Below are 25,895 nucleotides of genomic sequence, written 5' to 3' on the forward strand. Positions count from 1 at the left end.
TCACCTCCTCCAGAGGATATCCCCTGGGTTTTCTTTTCTGTCCCCAGCAGCACTTGCCGAGAAGGTGCTCTCACCCTGAGAGATGCACAGTTGCTCGTTGTCGCAGGGATGAACGTCGCCAGACACTAGAGAGCCGTGGGGTGCGTTCCAATACTACCAAGTCTACTTAGACGTCTTGCCGGACAGCGACCATTTTGAGACTCGTTCCAATTTTCATGAAGCCGTCCAAGAAGACTGCTTCGCCGAAGTCCAACATCGATGCAGGCTAACTTCCTGTCTAAAGATGGCGGAGCAGTTGGTGCAGTCAGAGCTGAGTGAGCCGTGCTCTTGGCGGGCACTGGTGCCCGGAGACGCACCATCTTTCAAGTGTCAGTCATTCCGTTACGTTGATTTTTATAGGAACTGGTGGCAAATAAAGCCGTCTTTGTGGACCTACGATTATATTTGTGAATCGAGCGAGAGGAAATCGTGCGGGTGAGATCGTCTGCTGAAGCGGTAGCGATGAACGCACCATTATTGCAGAAAAAAAATAAAATAAGAACTAGCAAACTACTAACAGCGCGTTTTTAACTTGTTTTATTAAGAATTTTTAAGAACATAGGAGTGCAACTATTCCCAAATGTTAGTTCAGTTTATCTGCCGCAAGGTGGCGCGTGAAGTAGACACGTTCCAATATGTAGACATGTAGACGGCTTCCTAGACGTCACACTAGACGTCTTGTCGGACGTCTAGAGAATTGGAACGCACCCGTGGGTTGAGCCTGGCCGGCATAGATCAATTGCCTGGATGCGCGCACATGCATCGCACACCTGTTGGGACACCAGAAGGAAAAAAAAACATGATAGCAGAATAATTACAGTGTACCACCAACTCTGTACCAACTGCCATGGCCAGGATGACCAATCGAATATATCTCAAAATTTCTTCAAGGAGGAAAAAGTTGGCACTGCACGAATGGGACAGTGCAGGAGAACCAGGAACACAGACGACAACACGGGCGCAGACTTCCAACCGTTTATTCGAGACCGAAAAGCAAACGCTATATACGCGATGAACCTATGCGCATAAACATCACTGTCAGTCACACAAGGCCTGATTAAAATCTAAACCACATTGATCAAAATTTGCATCGCAGGAAGGCCAATAAACCAGAGAGCATTCAGTCAGCATGTCCCCAGAAACTCCTTGTCAAGAAAACGACTAGGAACTACTAAGGAACCTAACAATCAGCCAGAGTAAAGAGCATAAGAAATACTCAAAGTGACAATGCAGTTGTCACTTTGAGTCAAACCTAGGTCAAAAGAGGCTGTCCGAACGCAGAGGGCTGGTTGGTTGACGGAAATGCGCTAAAGACGGACCAGCAACCAAATGATTTATTGAGGGAGCCGTGTAAAGGAAACAAAGGATCAAACATACTGGGGAGAGCCAGTGGCTGAGATAGGCTGTGGGATCAGAGCCATCAACTCACACACGTGTCACCGTAGTTGTGAATGCTTTGCAGATGAGCCGTGATGTCTCATCTTTATATTTGGCAAGGGTAGTGTCAATCTGTGTCAGTCTTCACAAGTATGACCATGTTATTTTTGCGTGACTGATTTTCTGTATCTTTTGCATGCTCGCGTAGACTGTCAGTGATACAGCGGCCTGTCTCACTGATATAGAATCAGCCACATTACATATGCACGATAGCAACAACTGACAAACTTCTTCCGGTGCTTTCTTTCACAGGCTTTTATTTCTTTCTTTCCTGATTGACTCGCTCACACATCCCTCTCAGTTTGTTCCTGACCAAAAAAAGCAATTTTGCACTGTCTTGCTGATTGGTCAGCCTTGGTGCGCGATCAGTGCCTCCACTGTGTTTGAGAGTAGTAACTTTCAAGGGTATTATCTCGCAGGGGTCCACTTGTGCATCAAAGCTTGTTTGGGTTTGATGCTTGCAGTGCAGACCTGTACAGTGCACGCACATTTTGGCTTCTTTGAGTGAGCCGACTCAAAAGGCTCTAAACTCCGTTTCATACATAACAGGCAACGCTGCCAAAGCTAGCGTGCCTGTTCACACATTCTAAGTCCGCACACAAAAAGTAGTTCGCCACACAGCCAAAGTGAACTCAAGCATATTTCGTAGCAAGAACTCTTAAGTGTTATGACTGGCACCTCTTAGACTTCGTTTTACCTCTTGCCACACTTTCGTCCTGCAACTCGTGGAGATTTCGAGAAGCAAAAAGTACACGTGGTGGTATGATACGTGGTTGGTAGGGCAAATTGCTTCTACCAAAAAGTAGTTGACACTCCGTGAAAATTATGGCCAGAGAGCCCGAACGCTGAGTGCCTCACAGCTGCGACCATCATTTTCAATGCTACCACATCGTTTTATCTGTATCCATCGAAACAATGACCGGAGTTTCGAGAAGAACGAATGATGCGTGGCCTCTGCAGCGTTGCCTGCTATGTATGAAACGGAGTATGTACTATCGCGCTCAATATGAGTTGCAACACGCGGTCATCGACCGGGGCTCGTTCCGTGGTGTGCCTCCTCCAAACAGTCGCTCTGAATTCTGGGAGAAACTTTTTCCTGAGCGGGGGTGCTGTTGTTTCCTGGAACAGCAGTTTCTCCCTGAATTCCGAGCGTCTGTTTGGAGGAGGCACACCACGGAACGAGCCCCGGTCGATGACCGCGCGTTGCAACTCATATTGAGCGCGATAGTACATGTTGATCGGAAAGCACCTTGTTCTGTTGTCAAGTCATTGAGTTCCTCACAGAACACGTGAGAGCAGCAGTTTGCTGAGCGTAGCGTGTGCGATAAAAGATCCTGTGGCAGGATCTGGAGCGGCAGTGAGGAGCAGCACGGTTGACACACCTGTCGTGCAGTGCATGCCCACTCTCTCCTGGAGCCCACCCTGAATCGGATGCCAGGCAACGCAGCAGCTGCAAACTGCGTGCCGCATCTAGGCTTGGTTTCTGCGTGGTATCCTTTGTCTGTCACTGTCGTGCGAAACTGGGAGAATCCTTGCAGACAAGCTTCACTCACCTTTTTATGAAACAGCGTCATGCCGTGAAAGATTTCATGACGTGTGGCAAGTGGTTTCCAGGTGTCTGGTGCCACGTGTGAAGCTAAATGTGCAAGGGTCATATTAAGAATAGCCCCAGGTGAGGATAAATTATCATGAAGGCGCCTTTCATATAACTTCCCAAAATGTACCGTGCTATCAACAAAGGAATGCATTTCTTCATCGCGAGAGGGCTGGCCCCAGGACACCAGAATGGCTCCGAATGACAACTCCTGCGCAGCTAAATCTGATTTTTTTTTTACTTGTGCAGTTTTAAGTGTATTGTGCTGATGTGTGGGCAGATGAGTGCTAGGAAACCTTTGCAGCATTCACTGAGTGACAGCAGCGATCGAGACCAAGACTTGGCACTTTATGTCTGCTGTGCACTGCGGTATTTATGTGTGAGAAACTTATCGAGGCTAATTTAATTGCCACTTGTATGTGAATTTCACGGAGACAGAGCTGGTCAACATTATGTGCAGCTTCCGCAGAGCACTGACACAGTGTAGCTGCGTTGTCCCACTGGTAGCTGCTGTAGGCAGGCGGAACATGTTTATTATGAAAAATCCAGGCACCAACAAACAACAACACAGAGGGGACACAGCACTTACTCACAACTACGAGAATTTTTATTCCGAAGCTTCTGTATATGCAACAAAAACCAACCGAGGGTCATCGCACGCCACATGCCAACCAATGTGCAGGAAAAGATTAACTCGGGATTTTCAATCGCGCTTTCAAAAAACTTATCTCTCTAATAGACAAGGCAACCGAAGGGTCACTAACACATGTGTGCCCCGTTTCTGCGATATGATAGGCTTCAACTCTCTCCCGCGTTACACGATCTCGATGACGAAAAAGAACACACATTTTGAAAAAAATGGGAGAACATTTCTTCTTGCGCTTGCTGCAGTTACGACAATGAAGAACCATATTTGCGAGTTAAAATCACGAGTGGAAATTGCGAGTTAATCTTTTCCTGCACATTGGTTGGCATGTGGCATGTGATTACTCTGGGTTTGTGTTGGTTTTTGTTGCATATATAGAAGCTTCTGAATAAGAATTGTTGTAGTTGCGAGTAGGCGCTGTGTCCCCTCTGTGTCGTTGTTTGTTAGCGCCTGGATTTCTCATGATGAGTGTTTACCAACTAGCTCAGCTTTCAGCCCTGTTGGAACCTGTTTTGCTGACTGTGCGGATGCTGGCATCAGTGCCCCCCCCCCCCGCACCTTGGTGACGTGAAGGAGGAGGTGATGAAGGCCTCTTCTGAGTTGTGTGTTCGTCCTCTCTGCAGGAAGCTGAAGGCGACCATTGACGAGTACACAACCCGTGTCGGGCAGCAGGCGGTGGTGCTGGCCGTCACGCCTGGGAAACCCCAGAACCACTTCAAGGTGGGTGGTGGCCCCCTTTGGGGGGAGTAGTAGTAATGTGCCAGTGAAAGAAATCAGCCAAAAGGGAGAACTCTGTGCCCACTGGGAATATGCCTCACAACAAACTGTTCCTTGCTTCCAATGGAAGGCATGTAACCAACTAATTTCAAGACGCAGTTTCAATGCAAGCAAGCTTTTGCGAGCACTAAAAGCAAGACATGATGTTGGGCTAGTCGGTTCACGGTTAGAGCAAAACAGAACTGCACTAAGACGACAGGACAAAAGAAGGCACCAATACACACACACAAAGCGCAGACTTCCAACTGACCTTATTTTGCGAAACCAGGGTGCTTATACAGGCTATCACAGGCAAACAAGGAGACAAGCAGAAGCTAAGGCAACATACGCACGGCAGTGATGGTGTCAACAAGACCACGTGTGGTCACAACCCATGGAAAGCTCGGATGTGCCCATCTAAGAAATTGATCTCTTGCCTTGAAAGAGGTGAAGATAAGTGCGTTAGCGCGCCTATAAAGGTGAGACAAATGAGTTATCAGGGGCGCTACGGCACGGTGTAATTCTATGTTTGCTCTACGGCTCTACCCAGTAGCATTCGGCAATTCTGTGTGCTTGTTCAGAACATATATTGATTTTCGATCTTTTTTCTTTTTTTTAACTTTAACTGTGCACTCGGCGTTCATTGGAATGTTGATAGTAGATGTGTCAATAACAGCGCCACCACCACTCAGAACGGCAGTGCGTCCAGGGAGTGTCAGTAGCTGCTGGAAGAGCGGACGCTGCTCCTGTACAGTTTTGCCAGTCTTTACTGTCATGCCTCATGGGTCCGGCTACATTCAAGGTGGCTGTCATTCTTGGTGTCGAAGGAACTAACTGTGTGCCGGGCTTCAACATTTCGGCATGGGTGATGCCGATACGGCGGCTTAGGTGAGGCAAAATTTTCAGCTGTTCCATGCGATGTCATTAAGCATAGAAAGCTGGGCTAGGTCAAAAGACTAGGTCGGAAGGGAGTCCTGTGATTTTATATCCTCACCGAAACCTGGCAGTGCTCATGAATGCAGAGAAACTAAAGGACACTGGCATTTTCATTGAAAAGTGACTGTTCCTGCTGGACACTTCGATTGCTGTGGCAAAGCACTATGGGCGATAAAGGCAGGTCTTGGTACATGTGTGTGGGGCAATGGCAAAAACGCACAAGTAAAAAAAATTGGCAGTGGCTTAGCTGCGGTTAAGCCTGGATATACAAGGCAACAGTCGCACAATGCAGCCTATGTCACCCAACGAGTGCATTCTAGATCATCTTGCTGGCTACGTGGTCGAGAAGTTTGCAACGATGGCTTGCTCGTGCTGTGTCCAAACCTTAAAAAATTCAACTCGGAGGCCAAATGATTTGACAGCAACAAGATCAAAAGGCTATCTACAGGTGCCTTCAGACCGCTTGCTTGGCCTGCAGTTATGCTTTGACGTCATGGCTGTCGCAGTTCGCGCACAATGCACTGAGAGCACCGCGATAACGGTGGGGGCAAGCACGTTATATATGTGATGTGCACTCTCTTAACTGTCGAGGGACTTTTGAAACACGGCGTGTCGGCAGTGGTGCGTCGGACACCGGAGCGCCGTGCGTGCCAGCCCCGCGTTGCGCGCGTGCGAATGGTGTGCGCGAGACAGGCAGGAGGAGCGGAGAGCTGATGTGTCAGCAAACCGAGGTGTAGAGGAAGACACCGCACTACAAGTCTGGTCATTCAAGTGTGGAAGTGGCAGCTGTCGGACGTTGGGTCCGTCCTGCCGGTGACTTCCCTTGAATCATCGATGCAAGACCATTGAGTCCCATTCAAGCGTGGAGGTGGCAGCCGTTAGACTTGGGGTCTGTGCTGCCGTGGACTTCCCTTGGATCAACGACGCTGGCCTACTTACGTCCCTTTCGAGGTTGGAAGAGGCAGCAGATGGATTGAGGGTCGGTCCTTGCTGCCAAGGCTTCCTGGGATAGGCTGCACAAGCCTACGGTGTTTTGGAACGCTGTCGACAGGACCTGGCTTCGGTTTTCCTGCTGCAGCCGCCCAGTTCTCTGTCCACCTCCGTTCCTCATCTCCTGGCTCTCTACCACCGCCTCCCTGGACACAACGCCAGTGACGCATCGCAAGTCGCCAACCCGCATCCTTGCTGCCTGCAAGGCATCGCCGCTCCACCTGGGACGCTTTGTATCCGGTGAACTCTCTCCTTTTTATCCCTAGTGTTGTGCGCATGCCTAGTGTGTGTGTTTTCCTGGGTGTTCTTCTATTGGCTCCCTTTCCTTTCAAATATAAACACAGCTTCATTTTGTTTTGTGTGATTGGTTTGTTTTCTTCTTCGAACCTGCACGCGAAAGCGTTCCCCTCCAGCTGTTGGGGACGCGTCACCCCGATTCGCGACAATATGGCCCTCCTCCTTGGGCATGTGTAGTAACTGTGGCTGCAACGAACGGTGGCGAGGAGGCGAGCGCGCAGTAGTAGGGGCGGTTGCGGACCACCTGCACCTCTTCTGTGACGTCCCTGCACATGCACAGCTGTGGCTAATTCGGATCACGGAGCAGACGCCAGGCCCTGTGCTGACTAGCCTAGTGAAGCTTGTCGCTTCAAAATTTTGAGTACGCCTACCTCAGTGTAGAACGCCTGCTAAGCATTGACGCCAGAAGTATCAAGGCTGCTGAACTTGAAAGTATTCTATTTGTAATGACCCTCAGGTGACACGTTAGTGACCAAGTCCCAGATTCATACAGCATTTAGGTCGACCACATTCGAGCGCTTGAAACACGGTGTAAGAATATTTTAGGACACTGACCGCCCGCCAAGGCGGAGAGCGCGCACAGATCATGTTCGCCCTCTAGTACATGCGCCGACCACAGCGTTGTGGGGGCGCTGTGGAGTAGTGGCCACTCGCATGTGGGGCGGCGGAAACGGCTGAGTGGCTTTTGGTGCCACTTTAGGCTGTGTTTGTCTACGTTACCATCCACGCTGCTGTTCCACCTGTTCATGCAGTGCCATCAAGGTGACAACACAGCGCAATAAGACGAGGAACCAGAGTAAGAAAGACACAGGACAGGCGCCGATCTAAAGGCTTTATTTGCTGAAACCTTCTGATATGAAGGGAACAGGCAGAAAGATACACCACAAAACACACAAAAACTAAAAACACCCTTGAAAATGAGCACAACAATCAAGCGTTATGAAGAAAACACATCTCCTTATCAATTAAGGAAACTGATGGTCATAACGCTTGACTGTTGTGCGCATTTTCAAGGGTGTTTTTAGTTTTTAGTTTTAGTTTTTGTGTGTTTTGTGGTGTATCTTTCTGCCTGTTCCCTTCATATCAGAAGGTTTTAGCAAATAAAGCGTTTAGTTCAGCGCCTGTCCTGTGTCTTACTCTGGTTCCTCGTCTTTTGCGCTGTGTTGTCACCATGAATCTTTACCAACTAGCCCATTTGAACGTCTTGCTAAGTCCCATCAAGGAAAACACGAAGGCACCCAAAGTTACTCGGGGTCGACAGAAGTTTCAGTCTTTCAGTACCCTGCTGCACTTAACAGAGCGCACGTGCACACCGCGGCACCAGACGATCGTGCAACACCTGCATTACAGCCGTCGCAGCTCAGCAGCTGTATGCCGCCATCTGTCCACATTCGAGAGAAGCGCCAGGAGCAGTGAACAGAATCTGGTCATGCTGCCGGGAGCAGTGTCAACTCCTAAATATACTCTTACACTGTGGTTTGAACAAATCAATGACTTGCTTGCTGTCCACCTTCTGGGACCATACCTTGTCAAATACAGTAAGGTCAGCAGATCCACCACAGAATGTAATCATTTCTTGCAGTACGTCTTTGCAGATTCCCTATGCCTTTGTTATGCAGTAAAACCTCGATAGTCGAAGAATTTCTGTGGCCTAGTGTAAATTGATGTGATCATTCGAAGCAGTGGTGTGCGCCAGCTCGGTTAATTTGAAGATTTCAGGTGCTGTGCGAGGATGTCCAACCCCAGTTTTGTCACAGGCTGCCCCGAAGCAGCACTGCCGATGCGCTGCCTCAATACTCTGTAAACTAGTGGCTTGCAGATGACGGCTTCACTGCAATGCAAGTGTAACGTGCCAAATGGCTGTTTCAAGGTAGCGTAGCCTCAGCACTTCGTCAAGGCGTGGCCTGGCAGCTTCGCTTCTGCCTGGCCAGCGCAGCGTCAGTTCCTGTGTTGGCTGTGTGTAATGCAACTTTTCTTTTATCAGTGCACATTGAGGGTTCCTCTGAGGGTTTGGTTTTCCGTCACACGAAAACAGCGCAAACTTCACGAAGGACGCAGAAAGGGGAGACGAGGCACAGGCGCTGACTAACAACTGAAATTTTAATTGCTCTGACACATCGGTAAATATACTCAAGGCATCGGAAACAAGAAGAAGAATAAGACATGAAACATGGGCAATCGCAGCAGGAAATGAGCCGGAAATCATAAATTTCACTTGTTAGTCAGCGGCTGTGCCTCTTCTCCCCTTTCTGCATCCTTCATCAAGTTTTCGCTGTTTTCGTGTGTTGAGGGTTAGGTCGACCTTTCTTCAAAACAAAAACCTCCTGAAGTTTGGGGTCAACCCGTACCCAGTAATGGGCACCAGGCAGAGCATTGCAGTTCGTGTGAAGGGTGCAGTCCCTCGAACCTTGTGCTCTGACCTCCTGCTTCTGCACAAATTCCCTTTGGTATCCATCTTTAATGGTTGCTGAATTTTGTACTCACACAGGAATGAGCTGCCCCGAGAGATTGTTGAGGCGAGGGAATTGTGAGGCATTGCGCAAGTGCACCATCAGCACCTTTACGAGATAAAGTGAGATCGTTGGATGCGGATCTGATATCACAAGTCATGTTGGGTTTTTGCACGAGCAGCATTGGCTGCTTCTATTTGTCATTTCTGACTCATCCTTCTGATTGTGAACATTATTTCTCATGTTCACAGTAAACTGCATTTGAAGTTTGATCCTGTTTGTGTCCCTTTTCATGTCCTCTCATGTGTCTTTGCAAATGTTTCTAAAAAAGTATGCAGTACCAACTTGCCCCAAATGCAGCGTTTTTCAACTCCTCTGTACTGCCACTGCATGAACCAATCAGTGGCATCCTACCGAGGCTGATTTGTTTTAGCTGGGACTTGCCATGCATTTGTATCTGCAGGCTCTGAGGTAGTTTTCGACGAGTGTCCTCGTGCCCGTTCCCAGCATTAGGCTCCTTGCGTAAAAAAAACTCCTTAATTTGTACGCAAATTGGTACTGTTTGTCTGGCTCATTTGCAATAGCAGTAGCTTCCTCGGATGGTAGCACGAAGGCAAATTTCCGATAATCTCCAAAGGCGCGTGTTGCGCTGAAACCAGAAACTGGAGGACCATGTCCTGTTCAGTTTTTCAGTGCTCCTGTCTGAAGTCGAAATCTTCATGTGGCCCTGACACCTCTCTCTGTCATTACGCTGAATCACTTGCGCGGTTTCTTGTGGTTAGTTTTTCTTTTATCCGAGTGGAGGCTCGCATGCCTCTATTTAAGAAGGGAGACCGCCCCATATCGTGCACTCATGGGGCACTTTATATCAAACTTCCTGGCTACAAAATACATTCTCTCTCCTTCCCTTCCCTTGTGTGGTTTGGCAAACCACACAACAACAGATCATTCCTTTTCGTCTGTTCTCGATACCGGACATGTGCAAATACTGGTTTTTGGTTCAAAGCAAATACCGTATGAACGCGTGTAAGTAAGGGCCCCCAGATTCGAGCGCCAATGTTCGGGGTGCAGCCCATACACACGAACTGCGTAAAAAAATTTTAAGCAAAAAAAGAAACACCAGTCAGGGACTGAGCACTGTTTATTCGGCGTTCACTTCTCGCTCGCGGAGTCTCCGAGCTGGGGCTGTGCTCTGGTGCACGCTCATCCCACAAGAAGTTGTGCAGCACGTCCGCTGTCAACGCGTAGCTGTTGCTCCTCACTTCCATCACATAGCAGAGCAGCTGTTTATTTATTAGTTTACCCACAGTGCCAAGCGGGATTACAGTGGGGGAGGGTATACATAAGAAACAAACATAACATAAGCAGTGTCAGCCACGGAAACAAGTCCAAATTGCATCAAAACAAAGAAAAACAAAAACATATGAAAATTTCACAGAACCACGAAACTGAAATGGTTATTATAAGGTGGAAAAGAAAACACCATTAGACACAATACAAGCAGTGTCTGAAGACAATTTTTTCCATCCGCGTATTGTTCAGGGGAAAAAAAAAGACAATCGAAATACATCAGTTTTTGAGGCAATCTCCTGACAAGAATTAAAGCTCAAAAAGACGGCACAAAGTAGTAGAAAAAATGACAGGACAGGCGCTAACTTGTAACACTTTAATGTCTTCATAAACCGCCGTGTATATATCACACAGGGGGGGAGGTGGGGGGAGTAAAGACGGACAGGGGTGAACACAGTTGAATGCACGTGCATGGGAACTTGAATGTGGCAAAACAAGTATAGGTGATCCAGCAGATACTAAGGCATATCTAAAAACTGACATTCTTTTTTACATATCATGATCGACGGGGTGCTAACACATGCACTCCCACTCTTACATATTCGGTGCGCTTCTATCAATTCGCATGCGATCGTGTCTTTACTCTTACAGATTACACATGTTTCCAGAAGTTTTGCCCCACATGCCTTCTTTTTTCCTTCTTCTTCTTTCCAGCAATCCTTACAGTGAAGCGGTAGATTTGACCCAGTCCCATTCTTTAATGACAGACTGTGTTCTCTCAAACGGTCATTAATACATCGCCCCGTTTGGCCGATGTAAGTTTTTCCACATGTCAGTGGGATGCTATACACAACCCCAACCGCACAATCTACAAAAGGGTTAGCATGTTTCGTTTGGCAAACTTTTTGCTTGTCCTTATCCGGCTTAGTCACTCGGCACAATGCGGCGAGTTTCCTGGGGGCAGAAAAAACCACGGGCACCTTGTACTTGGAAGCAACATGCTTAAGAATATGTGCAACTTTATGCGAATACGGGATCACAACTGGTCTAATTTTTTTCTTTTCCGAGGTTCCACTTTCGTCTCTTTTTCCATTCCGTACTTTTTTCACCTTCTTTAGCAAAGCTTCTTTTTTTCCTTCTTCAGCAATCTGCTGTACTTAGGAACTGTGGTCTATGCGGTCAGTGGGGTGCCAGTATGCACTTCGCTCGTTCGATGCCAACAGCTCCTGTTCCAGTTTGGGAAACTCGCACGGCTTGCCTCATGCAGTTCGACGGCTGAAAAAAGTGCAGAAACGCCATCCGTCACCAAAAACAATTGAAAAAATATACTCAGCCATCACTGATTTCAAAACCAAAATAAAAACAGCTAAAACATTTTACTTTACTAATACGCTGACTCGTTTCTTAAAAGATGCTCCCCAAAAGTTCTGGCGTCACCTGAACCCTAAATCACGAAAAGATAACCAAGCTCCTCCAGAGGAAAACAGAAATATTGCAACCACGCTGAATAACTACTTTACTTCTATTTTCACTACAGACAACGGAATTAAGCCTCGTATTAGTTTTTGCTCAGGAAATAATTTAGAACCCCTCACTGTAACAGAAGCAGGAGTCTTACACCTCTTATTAAACTTGGACACAAAGAAAGGATCAGGACCTGATGGAATCTCTTAACATTTTCTTGCGTAGATATGCCGAATGGGTAGCAAAATATTTAGTAATACTTTTTAACAAGTCATTGTCATCGCACACCATTCCTAAAGAATGGAGAATAGCTAAAGTGACACCTATACACAAAACAGGAAGCATATCAGATCCCTCAAATTTCAGACCAATTTCACTAACAAGCACTGTATGCAAGTTACTAGAGCACATTATCTTAAAGCACATAACAACCTACTTAGAGGAAAATCAAATTTCAACACCTCTTCAGCACGGCTTTCGGAAAGGAGTTTCTACAGTCACACAACTAATCGAACTTACACATGACATATCCTTCGCTATTGATCAGCAGAAACAAATCGATCTCATTTTCTTAGACTTTTCGAAAGCTTTCGACCGCGTATCACATTCCAAACTTATTATGAAACTTAATGCAACCCTTGGAGCTGGCCCTATAGTAGATTGGATCGCTGATTATTTGACTGACCGTATTCAATTCGTCGAAATTAACAATGCTAAGTCCAAAACAGCTAATGTTACATCCGGCGTGCCACAAGGAAGTGTTCTTGGCCCAGTATTATTTTTAATTTTTATAAACGACTTACCTACTAGTATTTCTCACAATATTAAACTCTTTGCCGATGACTGTGTACTTTACCAGGAAATTAACTGCGTCAACGACTTTAAATAACGCTTTAACAGCAGTGACAGCAAGTGGTGTGAAGAATGGCAGATGACTATTAATGTTAAAAATCAGTTTCTTTATCCGTAACCAGAAAGATACACCAATCAAATTTCCAGTACACATTAAAAAACATTCCTCTTGATTCGGTGTCCGAATATAAATATTTAGGCATAACACTGACCTCAGATGGGATTCTCATGTTAACAATGTCACATCAACCGCCTTAAAACAGTGATTTTTCATTAACAGACGCCTCAAACTAGCATCATCAGAAGCAAAGCTCCTTGCGTATAACACATATGTCAGACCAATTCTAGAATATGCTAATGTTGTTTGGTTTCCTTTCACTAACAAGCAGAGGAAGGCGGTCAGATGTATATTTAATAGACACAGGTTGACAGACTCACCAACAGAACTACTCAAACACGCAGGACTACTAACCCTTCAAAACAGCAAAACTAGCGCGCCTTAAAACTTGTTGTGTTATCTTCTTGTCCTTGTCTTTTTGTGCGCAGTACCCCCCCTTGTATTCACCATGTACCAACTCGTACACAATCAATTAAAAGTCGACACTTCAAGATACATATCAAAATCACAAACGTGACAAACACGTAATAAACACATACACACTCTAAACGAGTTTTCATTCCGTACTGACACTTTCAAATATTCATACTTCCCTCGTGCTATACGCGAATGGAACACCTTGAACATATCCATTGTTAGTAATCCATCATTAAATTCCTTTAGCACACGTGTGGAAAATCAACTACTTATATCTTAATAATCATTGAGTTCATATAGGAGGTATTCACATGACGTCATCCGCAAGGGGCGCTAGCGGCCGGCGCGGCATTCGCCATGTTGGTGGTCGCGCGCGCGGCCGCCGCAGCCAGCCGCAGCGTTTGAATAGCTCGTGTGAGTGTGTTTCGCGTCTCGCCGCACGTAATTTCTGTCCGACCCGTTCCGCCGCGTGACTGAGTGAATATTCCGTGAACTGTGCGAAGCAGAAAAGAGCGGGCACGCTCAGAAGGTTCTACTTTGTGAAAAGGTCGACCCCCCGTAGGAATGCGGAGGCACCGGCATGGTGTGCGACGTATACAAGACTGCTGCCGCGCGTTGAATTCACCGGTATCCAGGCCCACCTTGTGCACGGCTTAAGTTTGCTGGCAGGCCAAGGAATTAAAGGATATAAACCTATGAGAGGGTGCAATTACTTGACAAGCGGGTGAGTCCAAGAGCCGTGCTGTGGGTGCCGACGTCCGCGGTGCCGACGGCCGAAGTGCCGTTTTTGAAGAGGTGAGTAATTCGAAGGGTCTGTTCACTTAGCTGTAGCTTAACTTGTCATCTCTACCTGCTGAAAGTGACGTGTTACAACTGAATCTAGCGGAATGGCTGCACACTGCGTTGTTGCGAAAACGGTCTTGTGCATACGAAGCAGCGCTACGTAGCTACAATCAAAACTGCAAAACATTCTCGCTGTGTCTGCCGTTCGTGCTGCGTGCGCATGGCAGTATTTGTTTGCTCATTCTGTCGGGTAAATAAGGCAGCTATGACGCTTTGCCTTTCTGCTGAAAGACCGTACGTCTGAGAAGCGTCGTCAGCAGTTCGCGGACTACAGCTAGACGCTTGAATTATCAATTTCTGCAGTGGCAGTTCTGGAATTTCGGTAATTAATCGTGCTGTTTATCCACGATGTGCCCTGCATGACTAGCTGACAGTTATCAACTGATATTAAAAGCTGCAAGTCGTGTACGTTCTTGCGTGCAGCGCAGCCAGCCAGTTTTGCTGCCGAGTTGAGGCAGCTCGGTTATATCACGGCGCAGAAGAATTCTGCGGCAAACTTCATGCACAATACGCGCTCCACAAAGATTAGTGGTCGCTGACGTATTCAACAACGTACAAATATATTACGGATCACTAACAGTTCAGGCCGGGTACCTCACGGCGCACCGTGACACTGCGCGAGCTGGCCTGAAACGACCGCAAACATGGCGCGCCTACCGCGACGACGCTCGCGCCGTCTGGTAGCGCGGCCTCAGTGAATACCTCCTATAGTCATAACGAAGTTATTCCTTCTGTTTGTGTTTTCACTTGTGGTATTATTTGTCCACCAAAATCTTGTCACATGCTCCTCATTCTGGTTTATTTGTTATACGTATCTTCTAATGTATAATCTCGTGTCATATTTTTTATGTACTTAGATTAATTACCATTGCTATTTTTTGTGTGCCTCTGTACCTTTGAATGCCCTCCCTGTTACGATCCTTGATGGGATTGACAGTATCGAATAAATAAATAAAGCGCGCTTTTTTGCAACGTGTGTTCTTCAATGTATCCTTCTGGTTGCACCATCGTCGGACGCACTTCTCGGCCACTTCGAATTTCCTGCCCGCCGCATGAATGCCGTGTCCGACAGCAGCCGTCTTGCACATCATGCTGGAACTGCGACGCCCGCACGAAAGCCACAGCTGCAGTGGCAACTAGCACAGCCACACAGAGCTGCAGCTGGTGATGCTGATGCCAATGTGGATAGCGGGAGCTCGCAGAGGGGGAAAAGGCTGACGGTGATGATGATGAGCTGCGGCCTCGCGCACCATTTGTGGGCAGCACCTCCTGTGTTGCCTCCGCGATTGAGTGGGGATGGGGGTCTTAAAAGCTTGTTCGTTATTTTTCAACATAAATTGTTGAAACTTGGCACGCAGGTGTATTATAGAATGCTGATTTCAAATATGCATTTAGATTTCAAATATCTCACCTGGAAAAAAATTTATCGCAGAATAACAACCAGATTAGGCCATTTCTTACTGACCTTTATAGTAATTTATCAGTTGAAAAATCCTTTTTAAGAATATTCAAGCATTTCCAAAGGGTGCACCGCACATGCTAAAGCTTCCTTTTTTTACTTTAAACGTGATATATTAGCAATTAGGCCAAGTGTGGGCTAATTACTGCCACATCATTTTTTCTTTACAACTTTGTTATTTATTTATGATCAACAAAATGATTTTATAGAAATTTTGTTAGCTTTAGGATGTGTTTTGGGCCTTTGCAAATGTCTGCTTATTCTTTATAGATCCTTCTTCAACCGACAAATTACTATGAAGGACCGTAAGACATGACCTAGTTAGGATATTTTATTTTGCCATGTATTTCCTTCCAGTTAAGATATTTTAAATCTAAATGCATATTCGAAATCAGCATTCAATAATATACCTAAATGCTAAGTTTCAGAAAGATATGTTAATAAATAAAAAAGTGGTTAAGACCCTCATCCTCCCTTCCCCCTTAAAGGGACTATGAAATAAATTTATTGAGATTACGTAAAGATAGGCAATCCATCACTCGTCACCCCAGCGCAATAATTTTTGAGCTAGCATCAATAACAACGAAGTTAAAGGCGATTAAAAATCACGCTCCTCCTCTCCCCCCTCAACTCGTATGCGCGGGGCACCATAAAAAAAAATAAAGAAAACAGCTCCGGGACTGGGCTCCGCCCATGAATACGTCATTCGTTGACGTTCAGTTTACGACTTCCGGTTGTCGCACTCCCGAGGAGCAGCATGCGTCGGCAGCGTCTCTCCGGTCTCTGCGCTTTCTTGGCTCCCGAACTCGCGACAGAAAGAGGCGGCAGAGGTAAATTGAAACCATACGCGCGAAGGCAATGCCTAGCTGGCTCGCGCTTGCCCGAGGGGGTCGCGCGGCGGCTCGAGCAGACAATTTTCACCGCTACTGGAAGTGTGCCCGTGACGTCGTAGCTGCCGCGGCTCGAGCAAATGACAGCGTGTGGTGGCCTGCCGACGTCATGGGACTAGTGACGTCTGTTTTCCTGATTTTGGTTCCAAAATGGCTCCCTACGAAGACACCAAACGGCCCGCGAATTTTAAAAAACACGATTTTTAAAAATTCATAATAAATTGCCGGCTCAGTTCCGAAGACTCATACTTGGTGTCAATGCTTCTGAGCATCACTTCTAACATTTACAAGCGGCTTTTAATTCTTTGCATGGTCCCCTTAAAACCGCCATTGCTTGCAGCCGGAGCTGATGATGGAGGCCACGGCACTTGCATTTGGAAGGCTATTCCCGTTTGGGTCGTGGAAAGTTTGGGTGTGGCCTCTTACATGCATTTATATGGTACTCATTTCCTTTTAGTAATATCAAAGCCAATATTTGTAATACCAATATTTGTGATAGCGCCTGTCCTGTCCACCTCTGTCGTCCGTGTCCTTTTTGCGCTATGTTTTCGAAGAATTGGGATACCTTTAGCACACAACAAAGGTAGAACGGTGCAATGCGCATTTTAAAAGTCATGTTTTTTAAGCATGAAATGCTTTTAGCTCCCGTTGTTGGCAGTGTGGGGATGTCACGCCGAGACCGAGAGCCAACATCCCGGCACTGAATTCCACTCATCCGGGCACTGAAACGAGAACATCCGGGCACCGTACGGGATTTAATGAGACTCATACGTGATCTGTTAGGGGCTTTGAGAGAGGGCCGCTTAGAGCAAGAGAGGAGCTCCAGGGAGAGGTGGGCCTTGGGGCTGAAAAACTGCTTCCGCACCGTCCCCAAGAATGGCGTTGCGGTCCCACACTCGCGCATGTAATATACCGGCCGCTGGGTCTTCAGCTCATGGCCCTTTGGTGGGCAGATGTATACACACTCGCGGAGCATTCGGACGCACTGCATGTATACATTCTTGTCAGGCCTGCGTCTCGTCGTGTCAGCGTACGCTTCTGCATCGTCCTGCATTTCAATGCCGCCACCGTCACAGCTGCTTAAGCCGAGCAATGGAGCCTGATGAAAGGAGAGGTAGGAAGCGTCTTGAGGAAAGCGATCGCTTTGCGAGTGATATGCCACAGCAGAAGACTGCTCGCCCCTGCCGACAACGCCATGATTATGCGGCCGCTCCCGAAAGCGACAAGGCCGCCACGGTTCGGGGCTGCCTACCTAAGCCCGCACTATTGCAGGCGATCGCTTCGACGCAACAAGAAGAGTGTGGTGCGTTGAACACTCGACCCATTTCAAGATTTTGACCAGTACCATCTACAGCCAATGTGTTATGCCCGTAAACATTTCATGCTTACTCTACTCTCGGTTACGGGAGAGGCAGAGATTTTTTCTAACACACAATGGTCATCATCATCAGCCTGACTACGCCCACTGCAGGGCAAAGGCCTATAAAAGCATATAAGGGGGCCATCTGAGTATGCTTTTCAAAAAACAGCTGTGCGAATTGTCGCGCAAAACATTCAGCATGCTCATTCGGATGAATTATTTGCCGTTCTGGGTATCCTAAATATATACGACCTAGTAACTTATAATACCGCTTCCTTAATTTATCAGATCATTCACAACACACTCAATTTAATTACAATATGTCTTCATCACTCACTACGCACCAACACGTCTACTACAAGACATGGGCTTTTGCTTCCTACAATACACACCAATTATGGTCGACAAACATTGCAATTTACTGGTCCTTATTTGTGGAATAGTCTTGAATATAATGTTCAAATTTCACCTACTCTTCATACCTTTCAAAAACAGCTAAAACATTTTCTACTCAATTCATCCTATTCTACATTCTTTAGTGCTGTGATTTCTGTTTTTTGTCCAAAAATAACATGTTTACTTAATGTTTTCACTAGTATCCAGTTCCTACGCCTGTAATATGCTTATTGCTACATTATTAGTTGCATTATTTGTTGCTGTCGTCTACAGCATATGTATTAGCTTATTGTGGTCGGGACCCTTAAACAAATTTTGCTCGGCCCCTGAAGTTGTGTGTTTTTTATTTCATGTTTTATGCTAAATAAAATACTTTTTCTCCAATTAACCTTGGCCTTTGCCAGCTCCGGCTCCCGCATCCTCGCAAACTTCTTGATCTCATCCGCCCACCTAACTATCTGTCGGCCCCTGCTGCGCTTGCCTTCCTTTGGAATATCCACTCTGTTACCCTTAATAAGGACCAGCGGTTATCATGCCTTCACATTACATGCCCTGCCCAAGCCCACTTCTTCCTCTTGATTTCTTTCAGGATGTCATTAACCCACGTTCATTCTCTCACCCACTCTTTTAACGTTACACCTATCATGTTTCTTTCCATAGCTCATTGTGCTGTCCTTAACTTAAGCTGAACACTCTTTGTTAGCATCCACATATCTGCCCCATAGGTGAGTACCGGTACGATACAGCTGTTGTATAATTTTCTGTTCAGGGATATTGGTAAACTGCCATTCATGATCGGAGAGAACCTGCCGTATGCGCTCCACCCCATTCTTATTCTTCTAGTTATTTCCCTCTCATGATCCGGATCTGTGGTCACTACCTGCCCTAAGTAGACATATTCTCTGACTACTTCGAGCACCTCACTACCAACTGCGAACTGCTGTTCCCTCGCTAGACTGTTCAACATTACTTTGGTTTTCTGCATGTTAATTCTTAGCCCCACCGTTCTACTCTGCCTGTCTAACTCATTGATCTTGCTTTGCAGTTCACGTCCTGAGTGGCTTAGCAGGGCAATGTCATCAGCAAATCGCAGATTACTCACGTATTCTCCATAAACTCTTATCCCCAACTCTTCCCATTCCAGTCCCCGGAATACCTCCTGTAAACAGGCAGTGAATAGCATAGGCGAGATCGTGTCTCCCTGCCTGACACCTTTCCTTATTGGACTTTTATTGCTGACTTTATAGAGAACTATTGTAGCTGTGAAAATTGTTATAAATATCTTCCAAAACTTTCACAGAATGCTCTTCCACACCCTGATTCCGCAATGCCTACAAGACTGCTGAGGTTTCCACTGAGTCAAATGCTTTCTCGTAATCAATGAAGGCTATATATAGGGGTTGGTTATATTCTGCGCATTTCTCTATCACCTGATTGATAGTGTGAATATGGTCTATTTTCGAGTATCCTTTACGAAAGCCTGCCTGATCATTTGGTTGACTAAAGTCCAAGGTTGTCCTGTCCCTATTGGTAAATCCCTTAGTAAATACCTTGTAGGCAACAGACAATAAGCTGATCGGTCTGTAATTCTTCAAGTCCTTGACGTCTCCTTTCTAATGAATTAAGATAATGTTAGCGTTTTCCCAAGCTCTAGGTACACTCGAGGTCACAAGCCATTGCTTGTACAGGATGGCTAGTTTTTGTAGCACAATCTCTCCTCCGTCCTTCAACAAATCTGCTGTTACCTGATCCTCACCAGCTGCTTTCCCTCTCTGCATTGCTTCTAAGGCTTTGTTTACTTCCTCCTTCGTTACTGGCAGGATGTCCCATTGCTGTGTTCGACTGCCTCCCTCAGTAACTTGATGATTACATTCGCTACTGTATAGATTTTTGTAGAACTCTTCGGCTAATTCAACTATCTTGTCCATATTGCTGATGACATTGCCCTGCTTGTCTTTTAGCGCATACATCTGGTTTTTACCTATGCCCAGTTTTCTCCTCACTGATTTTAGGCTACCTCCGTTCCTTAGAGCATGCTCGATTTTCTCCATGTTAAACTTTCTTATGTCGGCTACCTTGCGCTTATTTATTAACTTCGATAGCTCTGCTAGTTCTATCCTGTCTGCGGAGTTAGACGTCCTCATGCTTTGACGTTTCTTAATCAGATCTTTAGTCTCCTGAGATAGCTTGCTGGTATCCTGTCGAACAATCCTACCACCTACTTCTGCAGCGCACTCTGTAACGATAGCTGTAAGATTATCATTCATTGTTTCAACACTACGGTCGTCTTCTTCAGTTAAAGCGGAAAATCTGTTTTGCAGCGACATTCTGAATTCCTCTACCTTCCCTCTTAATGCTAACTCGTTAATAGCCTTTCGCTTCACCAGTTTCCTCCGTTCCCTCTTCAAAGCTCAGCTAATACGAGACCTTACCATTCTGTGGTCGCTACAACGGACCTTACCGAGGACCTCCACATCCTCTACGATGCCAGGGTGAGCTTACAGTATGAAGTCTATTTCATTTTTAGTCTCACCATTGGGGCTCTTCCACATCCACTTCCTGCTGGCACATTTCTGGAAGAAGATATTCATGATCCGTAAATTATTTCTATCTGCAAACTACTAATAACTCTCCCGTGCTATTCCTAGAACCTACGCCATAGTCGCCTACCGCCTGGTCTCCAGCTTGCTTCTTGCCTACTTTCGCAGTGAAGTCGCCCATCAGTACAGTGTACTGTGATTTTACCTTGGTCATCGCCGATTCTCATCTTCACAGACGCTTTCAATGATCTAGTCATCATGGCTTGATGTAGACTCATAGGCCTGCACCACCTTCAGCTTGTACCTCTTATTGAGCCTATTTACGTTAGCTGCCACCCTCTCGTTAATGCTATAAAACTCCTCTATGTTGCCAGCTATATCGTGATTGGTCAGGAATCCCACGCATAGGTCTCGTCTCTCCGTCAAGCCACGATCGCACCGTTCATGCACGCCCCTTTGTGACTGTGTGCGCCTCATCTGTCCTCCTCACCTCACTAAGTCCTGTGCCATTCCTCTGTGCTAGTTCCTCGAAGAGCTTTGCTGGGCTAGCCTCACTGGATAAGGTTAAATGTTGGCCTGTCCAGAGCCAGAGGTCCTTTTCCACTTTGTCGGAAGGTGCCCCTTCAATGTGTGGTCGTGGAGAGCAACTTGACTCGCCCCCACCTGCCGTCACTGCGCCAGGAGAGGACTGCCAGGGATCTGCAAATTCCAGGGGATTAATTCCGTACTTTAAAAGCAGTCACATCGTAACCATAAGGTGGAGGCTAAGCATCCCCTCAAATTTTACTGCTGTTACTGATCTATCAAACTCAAAAGTATTACCATTTATGAATATGCCATTTTTCTGTAAGTGTAAATTTTATTGACCAATTTTTAGTCTTGAACTTGTACGCCTATATCACAAACCTGCTTTTGAGCCACCTACCATCTCCTCACTTTTAACTGACGTCTTCCATGGGTTCACTCATGTTGCCTTTGTTATCTGTAAACCGCAAGACCTGAGGTTGAATGACATTGGTCACGTTAAGATGTGGGTGGATATATTTCATTGTTTCTACGGATTTACCACAAGCTGCAGATATGTGTTCTTGGTTATATTTCTTTCAAAGCATCTAAGGCACCTTGAGCACGCTTCTGTAGTAGACAGTGTGGTGGTGGGGGAAAAGGGTAATGATCTTGATCTCATCCTCACATCATCTCCAGACATCGTGTCTTCTATCATTCATTTGCCTGGGTTAAGCGATCACATGATAATCAACTTCAACCTCTCTCTACCCCTATCACGCTCACGTAAGCAGTTCAAATACATCAGAGATTACAGCAAGGCTGACTTCCAGGCTATTAATAACAATATGTCTTTATTTTTAGATGATTTTTTGAGTGTTTATCTCGACCGTAGCGTACATCGTAACTGGGAGATCTTCAAATCTAAAGTTTCTGACCTCGTAAATAAATACATACCAATCAAAAAGGTATATAGCAACAGTGCTGCACCCTGGTACAACAGGTATCTTAATAGGCTTTCCAATAAGAAAAAAAGGCTTTTCAGGACAGCTCGCTTCACACACTCTGCTGTCAGGTGGTCTGCGTATAAAGCCGCTGCAGTCGCTTATTCAAAGGCATTAAAATCAAGCAAATTTACCTTCTTTAATCAGACTCTTCCAGCTATGCTAAGCAATGACCCGAAGCAGTTTTGGAACACAGTGAAAGGCAAAGAAAATACCACCATACAACTATTTACCCCGGATGGGGATCCAGTTCCTGACCACCTGTGCGCATCGCTTCTCAATAGCACTTTTATCAAAGCCTTCTCTAGCCCCCACCGGCACTTCCGTCCTACCTTCGCTCATAGAATATCACTTTTTACCAATGGATCCCATCGTCATCTCCTCAGAAGGAATTCGTGGCATTATTAACCAACTTAAAACGTCATCCTCTTGTGGTATCGATGGCCTCAGTACTAAATTCTTGAAAAATACCGTAGAATATGCTTCCATTATTCTACATTGTATTTTTTCGCAGTCTTTAAACCATCACACCCTTCCTAATGACTGGCTCACCGGCAAAGTAATCCCAGTGCACAAATCAAGGGAAACGCAAGATCCACGTAATTATCGTCCCATCTCACTTACTTCCGTTCCATGTAAAGTTCTAGAGCACATCATATTTAGTCATCTTGTTAATTTCCTAGAATCAAACCAGTTCTTTACTCCGAAACAGCATGGTTTTCGCAAATTCTTCTCGTGTGAAACGCAGTTAATGATTTTCACTAACGACTTGCATGTTTCTTTAGACTCTGGACTCATTACTGATTGCTTATTCTTAGATTTTTCAAAAGCCTTCGATAAAGTCAGTCATTCTCTTTTACTTTTAGAACTGAGCCAACTTAACATTGACCCTAATGTACTCAATTGGATTCGTGCCTTTCTTAGTAACCGTACTCAGTTCGTCTTCGCCAATAACCACGACTCATCACCAGTGCCAGTACATTCAGGTGTGCCCCAGGGGTCGGTTCTTGGCCCGTTATTATTTCTAATATACATCAATGACTTACCTTTAAAGATTTCATCTAACATGTGCTTGTTTGCTGACGACTGCGTAATTTACAGAGTAATTAATAACACTGATGATATTATTCAGCTACAGACAGACTTAAATAAAACTTATGACTGGTGTCAATTGTGGAAAATGGAATTAAACATATCTAAATGCAAATGCATGCGCGTAACCCGTAACCAGCAAACGAGCCCAGATTATTTTATTAATGACACTCAGCTGAATCCAGTCTCGTCTTACAAGTATCTTGGCGTTAATGTTTGTTCTAACCTTTCTTGGAAAGCTCATATCAGGTTCATTACTTCAAAGGCTAACTGCATGCTAGGGTACGTCCGCAGGAATTTTTCATCCTCTCCACCTTCATTGAAAATGCTACTGTATACTACACTCATTCGTCCGCAACTAGAGTACGCATGTTCAATTTGGGATCCTGACACCATCATATTAACAAATGAACTCGAGGCCGTGCAGAATCGAAGCGTCCGTTTCATCGTTGGAAACTACCATCGCACTGCCAGTGTAACAAAAATGAAATCTAATCTTAAACTCCCCTTACTCTCCACTCGCCGTAAGCTATCACGCATTTGCCTCTTCCATAAAATTTACTATCACAATCCTTGCCTGAAAGCCATCTGTGTAAAGGCACCATCTTTCATCTCGCCTCGCATAGACCACAATCAAAAAGTAGCTGTTCCACACTGCCGCACAGTGACCTGCTCTAATTCCTTCCTCCCTAAAACATGTCGTGACTGGAATAATCTTTCACCCACAGCCACCTGTGTTAGCGACACTGCGCGTTTTAAAAGCAAATTACTCGCACTGTTAGAATCAGACCAATTGTGATATGTTGTTTACTCATATATAGACTACATAAGGTTTCTTTTTTTGTAATCCTTTTATTTATTTCTTTTTACTCCTGTACTTTTGTTCTCAATGTTTTCGTCCTATGTCTCTAGGATCTTTCAATATTGTTCGTATATATAGCCCTGTTTTTGATCTATGTATTGTTTTCTTCACTGTCCCACCCCCTCTGTAATGCGAAAGCCCTGAGGGTAAAATAAATGAAATGAAATGAAATACCGAGGTATCATGAAACAACTGCGCGAATAAGGATGGGGACGAAAGTAAAGACAACACAACGAGCGCTTGTTGTGTCATCTTTACTTTCGTCCCCGTCCTAATGCCTAAGTAATTTGCAGTTCACTGATGGCATTGCCTTCCCAAGTTGCTTAGGAGGCGAACTACGAAACATGATCATTGAGTTAGACAGGCAGAGGAGAATGGTGGGGCTAAAAATTAACATGCAGAAAACCAAAGTAATGTTCAACAGTCTAGCAAAGGAACAGCAGTTCACAATTGGTGGCGAGGTGCTGGAAGTAGTCACAGAATACGTTCACTTAGGGCAGGTAGTGGCTGCTGATCTGGATCATGAGAGGGAAATAACTAGAAGAATAAGAATGGGCTGGAGTGCATATGGTAGGTTCTCTCAGATCATGAATGGCAGTGTACCAATATCCCTCAAGAGTTCGTCCTTGTTTTTTTTGCGTGTTCCTTCTCCGTGTATGTGTGCTTCTTAGCTGCAATATGAATCAAGAATGTTACCAACTTGCCCAAAAACGTGTTTTACTCATACCTCAAGAGGAAAGTATACAACAGCGGTATCCTACCGGTACTCACCTATGGGGCAGAATAGGGGAGGCTAACAAAGAGGGTTCAGCTTAAGAACAATGCAGCGAGCTGTGGAGAGAAAAATGATAGGTGTACCGTTAAGAGGTCGGAAGCGGGCGGAGTGGGTGAGGGAAGAAGCGTGGGTCAATGGCATCCTAGTCGAAAGGGAGAGGAAGAAAGGGCACGTGTTGTGGCGAAGGAGGACAGGATTAATTGGAGTGGTGGTGGGTGTGCAGGTGTTTGGGGCGCACCCCCTGGAGACGGTGGTGCGTGCCTGCCGGGGCGTGCTGGTGGGGGAGCTGGAGGCGGCCCTGGCTCAGCAGGCGCCCCCCCAGACGCAGGAGGACCCCACCCTGCACGAGCTGCCCCCCCTGGTGGTGGACGGCATCCCCACGCCCGTGGAGAAGATGACCCAGGCCCAGCTGCGTGCCTTCATCCCCCTCATGCTCAAGTACTCGACCGGGCGGGGCAAGCCCGGCTGGGGCAAGGAGTCGACCCGACCCCTCTGGTGGCCCAGCGACCTGCCCTGGGCCAACGTCCGCAGCGACGCACGCTCCGAGGAGGACAAACAGAAGGTGGGTGGGTGTGCTCCCCCCCCTCTGCCCTGACACCTGTCCCCCCAGCAGGTGTCGTGGACGCACGCCCTGCGCCAGATTGTCATCAACTGCTACCGCTTCCACGGCCGGGAGGACCTGCTGCCCGCCTTCGAGGAGGACGACAAGGAGAAGGTCGCCGGCAGCAAGAGCCCCACACCCACCCAGCTGACCACGGCCGCCCAGCAGGCAGCCGCCACCGAGGCCCTGACTGCGCCCGCCGGTGTGCGCATCGACAAGGTAATACTCTTACGCTCAGCGTGCCGGCAGAGCAAGGCAAATTTTTCGGTGCCCTGTCCCTGGT

General features: G+C 46.3%; 1 protein-coding gene across 4 annotated transcripts in view; it reads left to right on the plus strand.

Moving 5' to 3' along the window:
- The window catches only part of LOC149337853 (DNA-binding protein P3A2-like), a 123,886-nt gene that overhangs the window by 45,125 nt on the left and 52,866 nt on the right, over positions 1–25,895 (plus strand). For 3 of the 4 annotated variants that reach the window (XM_089553555.1, XM_089553553.1, XM_089553556.1), the window contains 3 exons: positions 4,340–4,436; positions 25,235–25,573; positions 25,622–25,831. In XM_089553555.1, the coding sequence (XP_089409681.1) occupies positions 4,340–4,436; positions 25,235–25,573; positions 25,622–25,831 (646 nt within the window). The remainder of the gene's footprint in view (positions 1–4,339; positions 4,437–25,234; positions 25,574–25,621; positions 25,832–25,895) is intronic. The other variant, XM_089553554.1, reaches the window with a different exon arrangement.

This window comes from Amblyomma mixtum, chromosome 7 (genome assembly GCF_055824585.1).
Source record: "Amblyomma mixtum isolate Tamu chromosome 7, ASM5582458v1, whole genome shotgun sequence".
NCBI classification, from domain to species: domain Eukaryota; kingdom Metazoa; phylum Arthropoda; class Arachnida; order Ixodida; family Ixodidae; genus Amblyomma; species Amblyomma mixtum.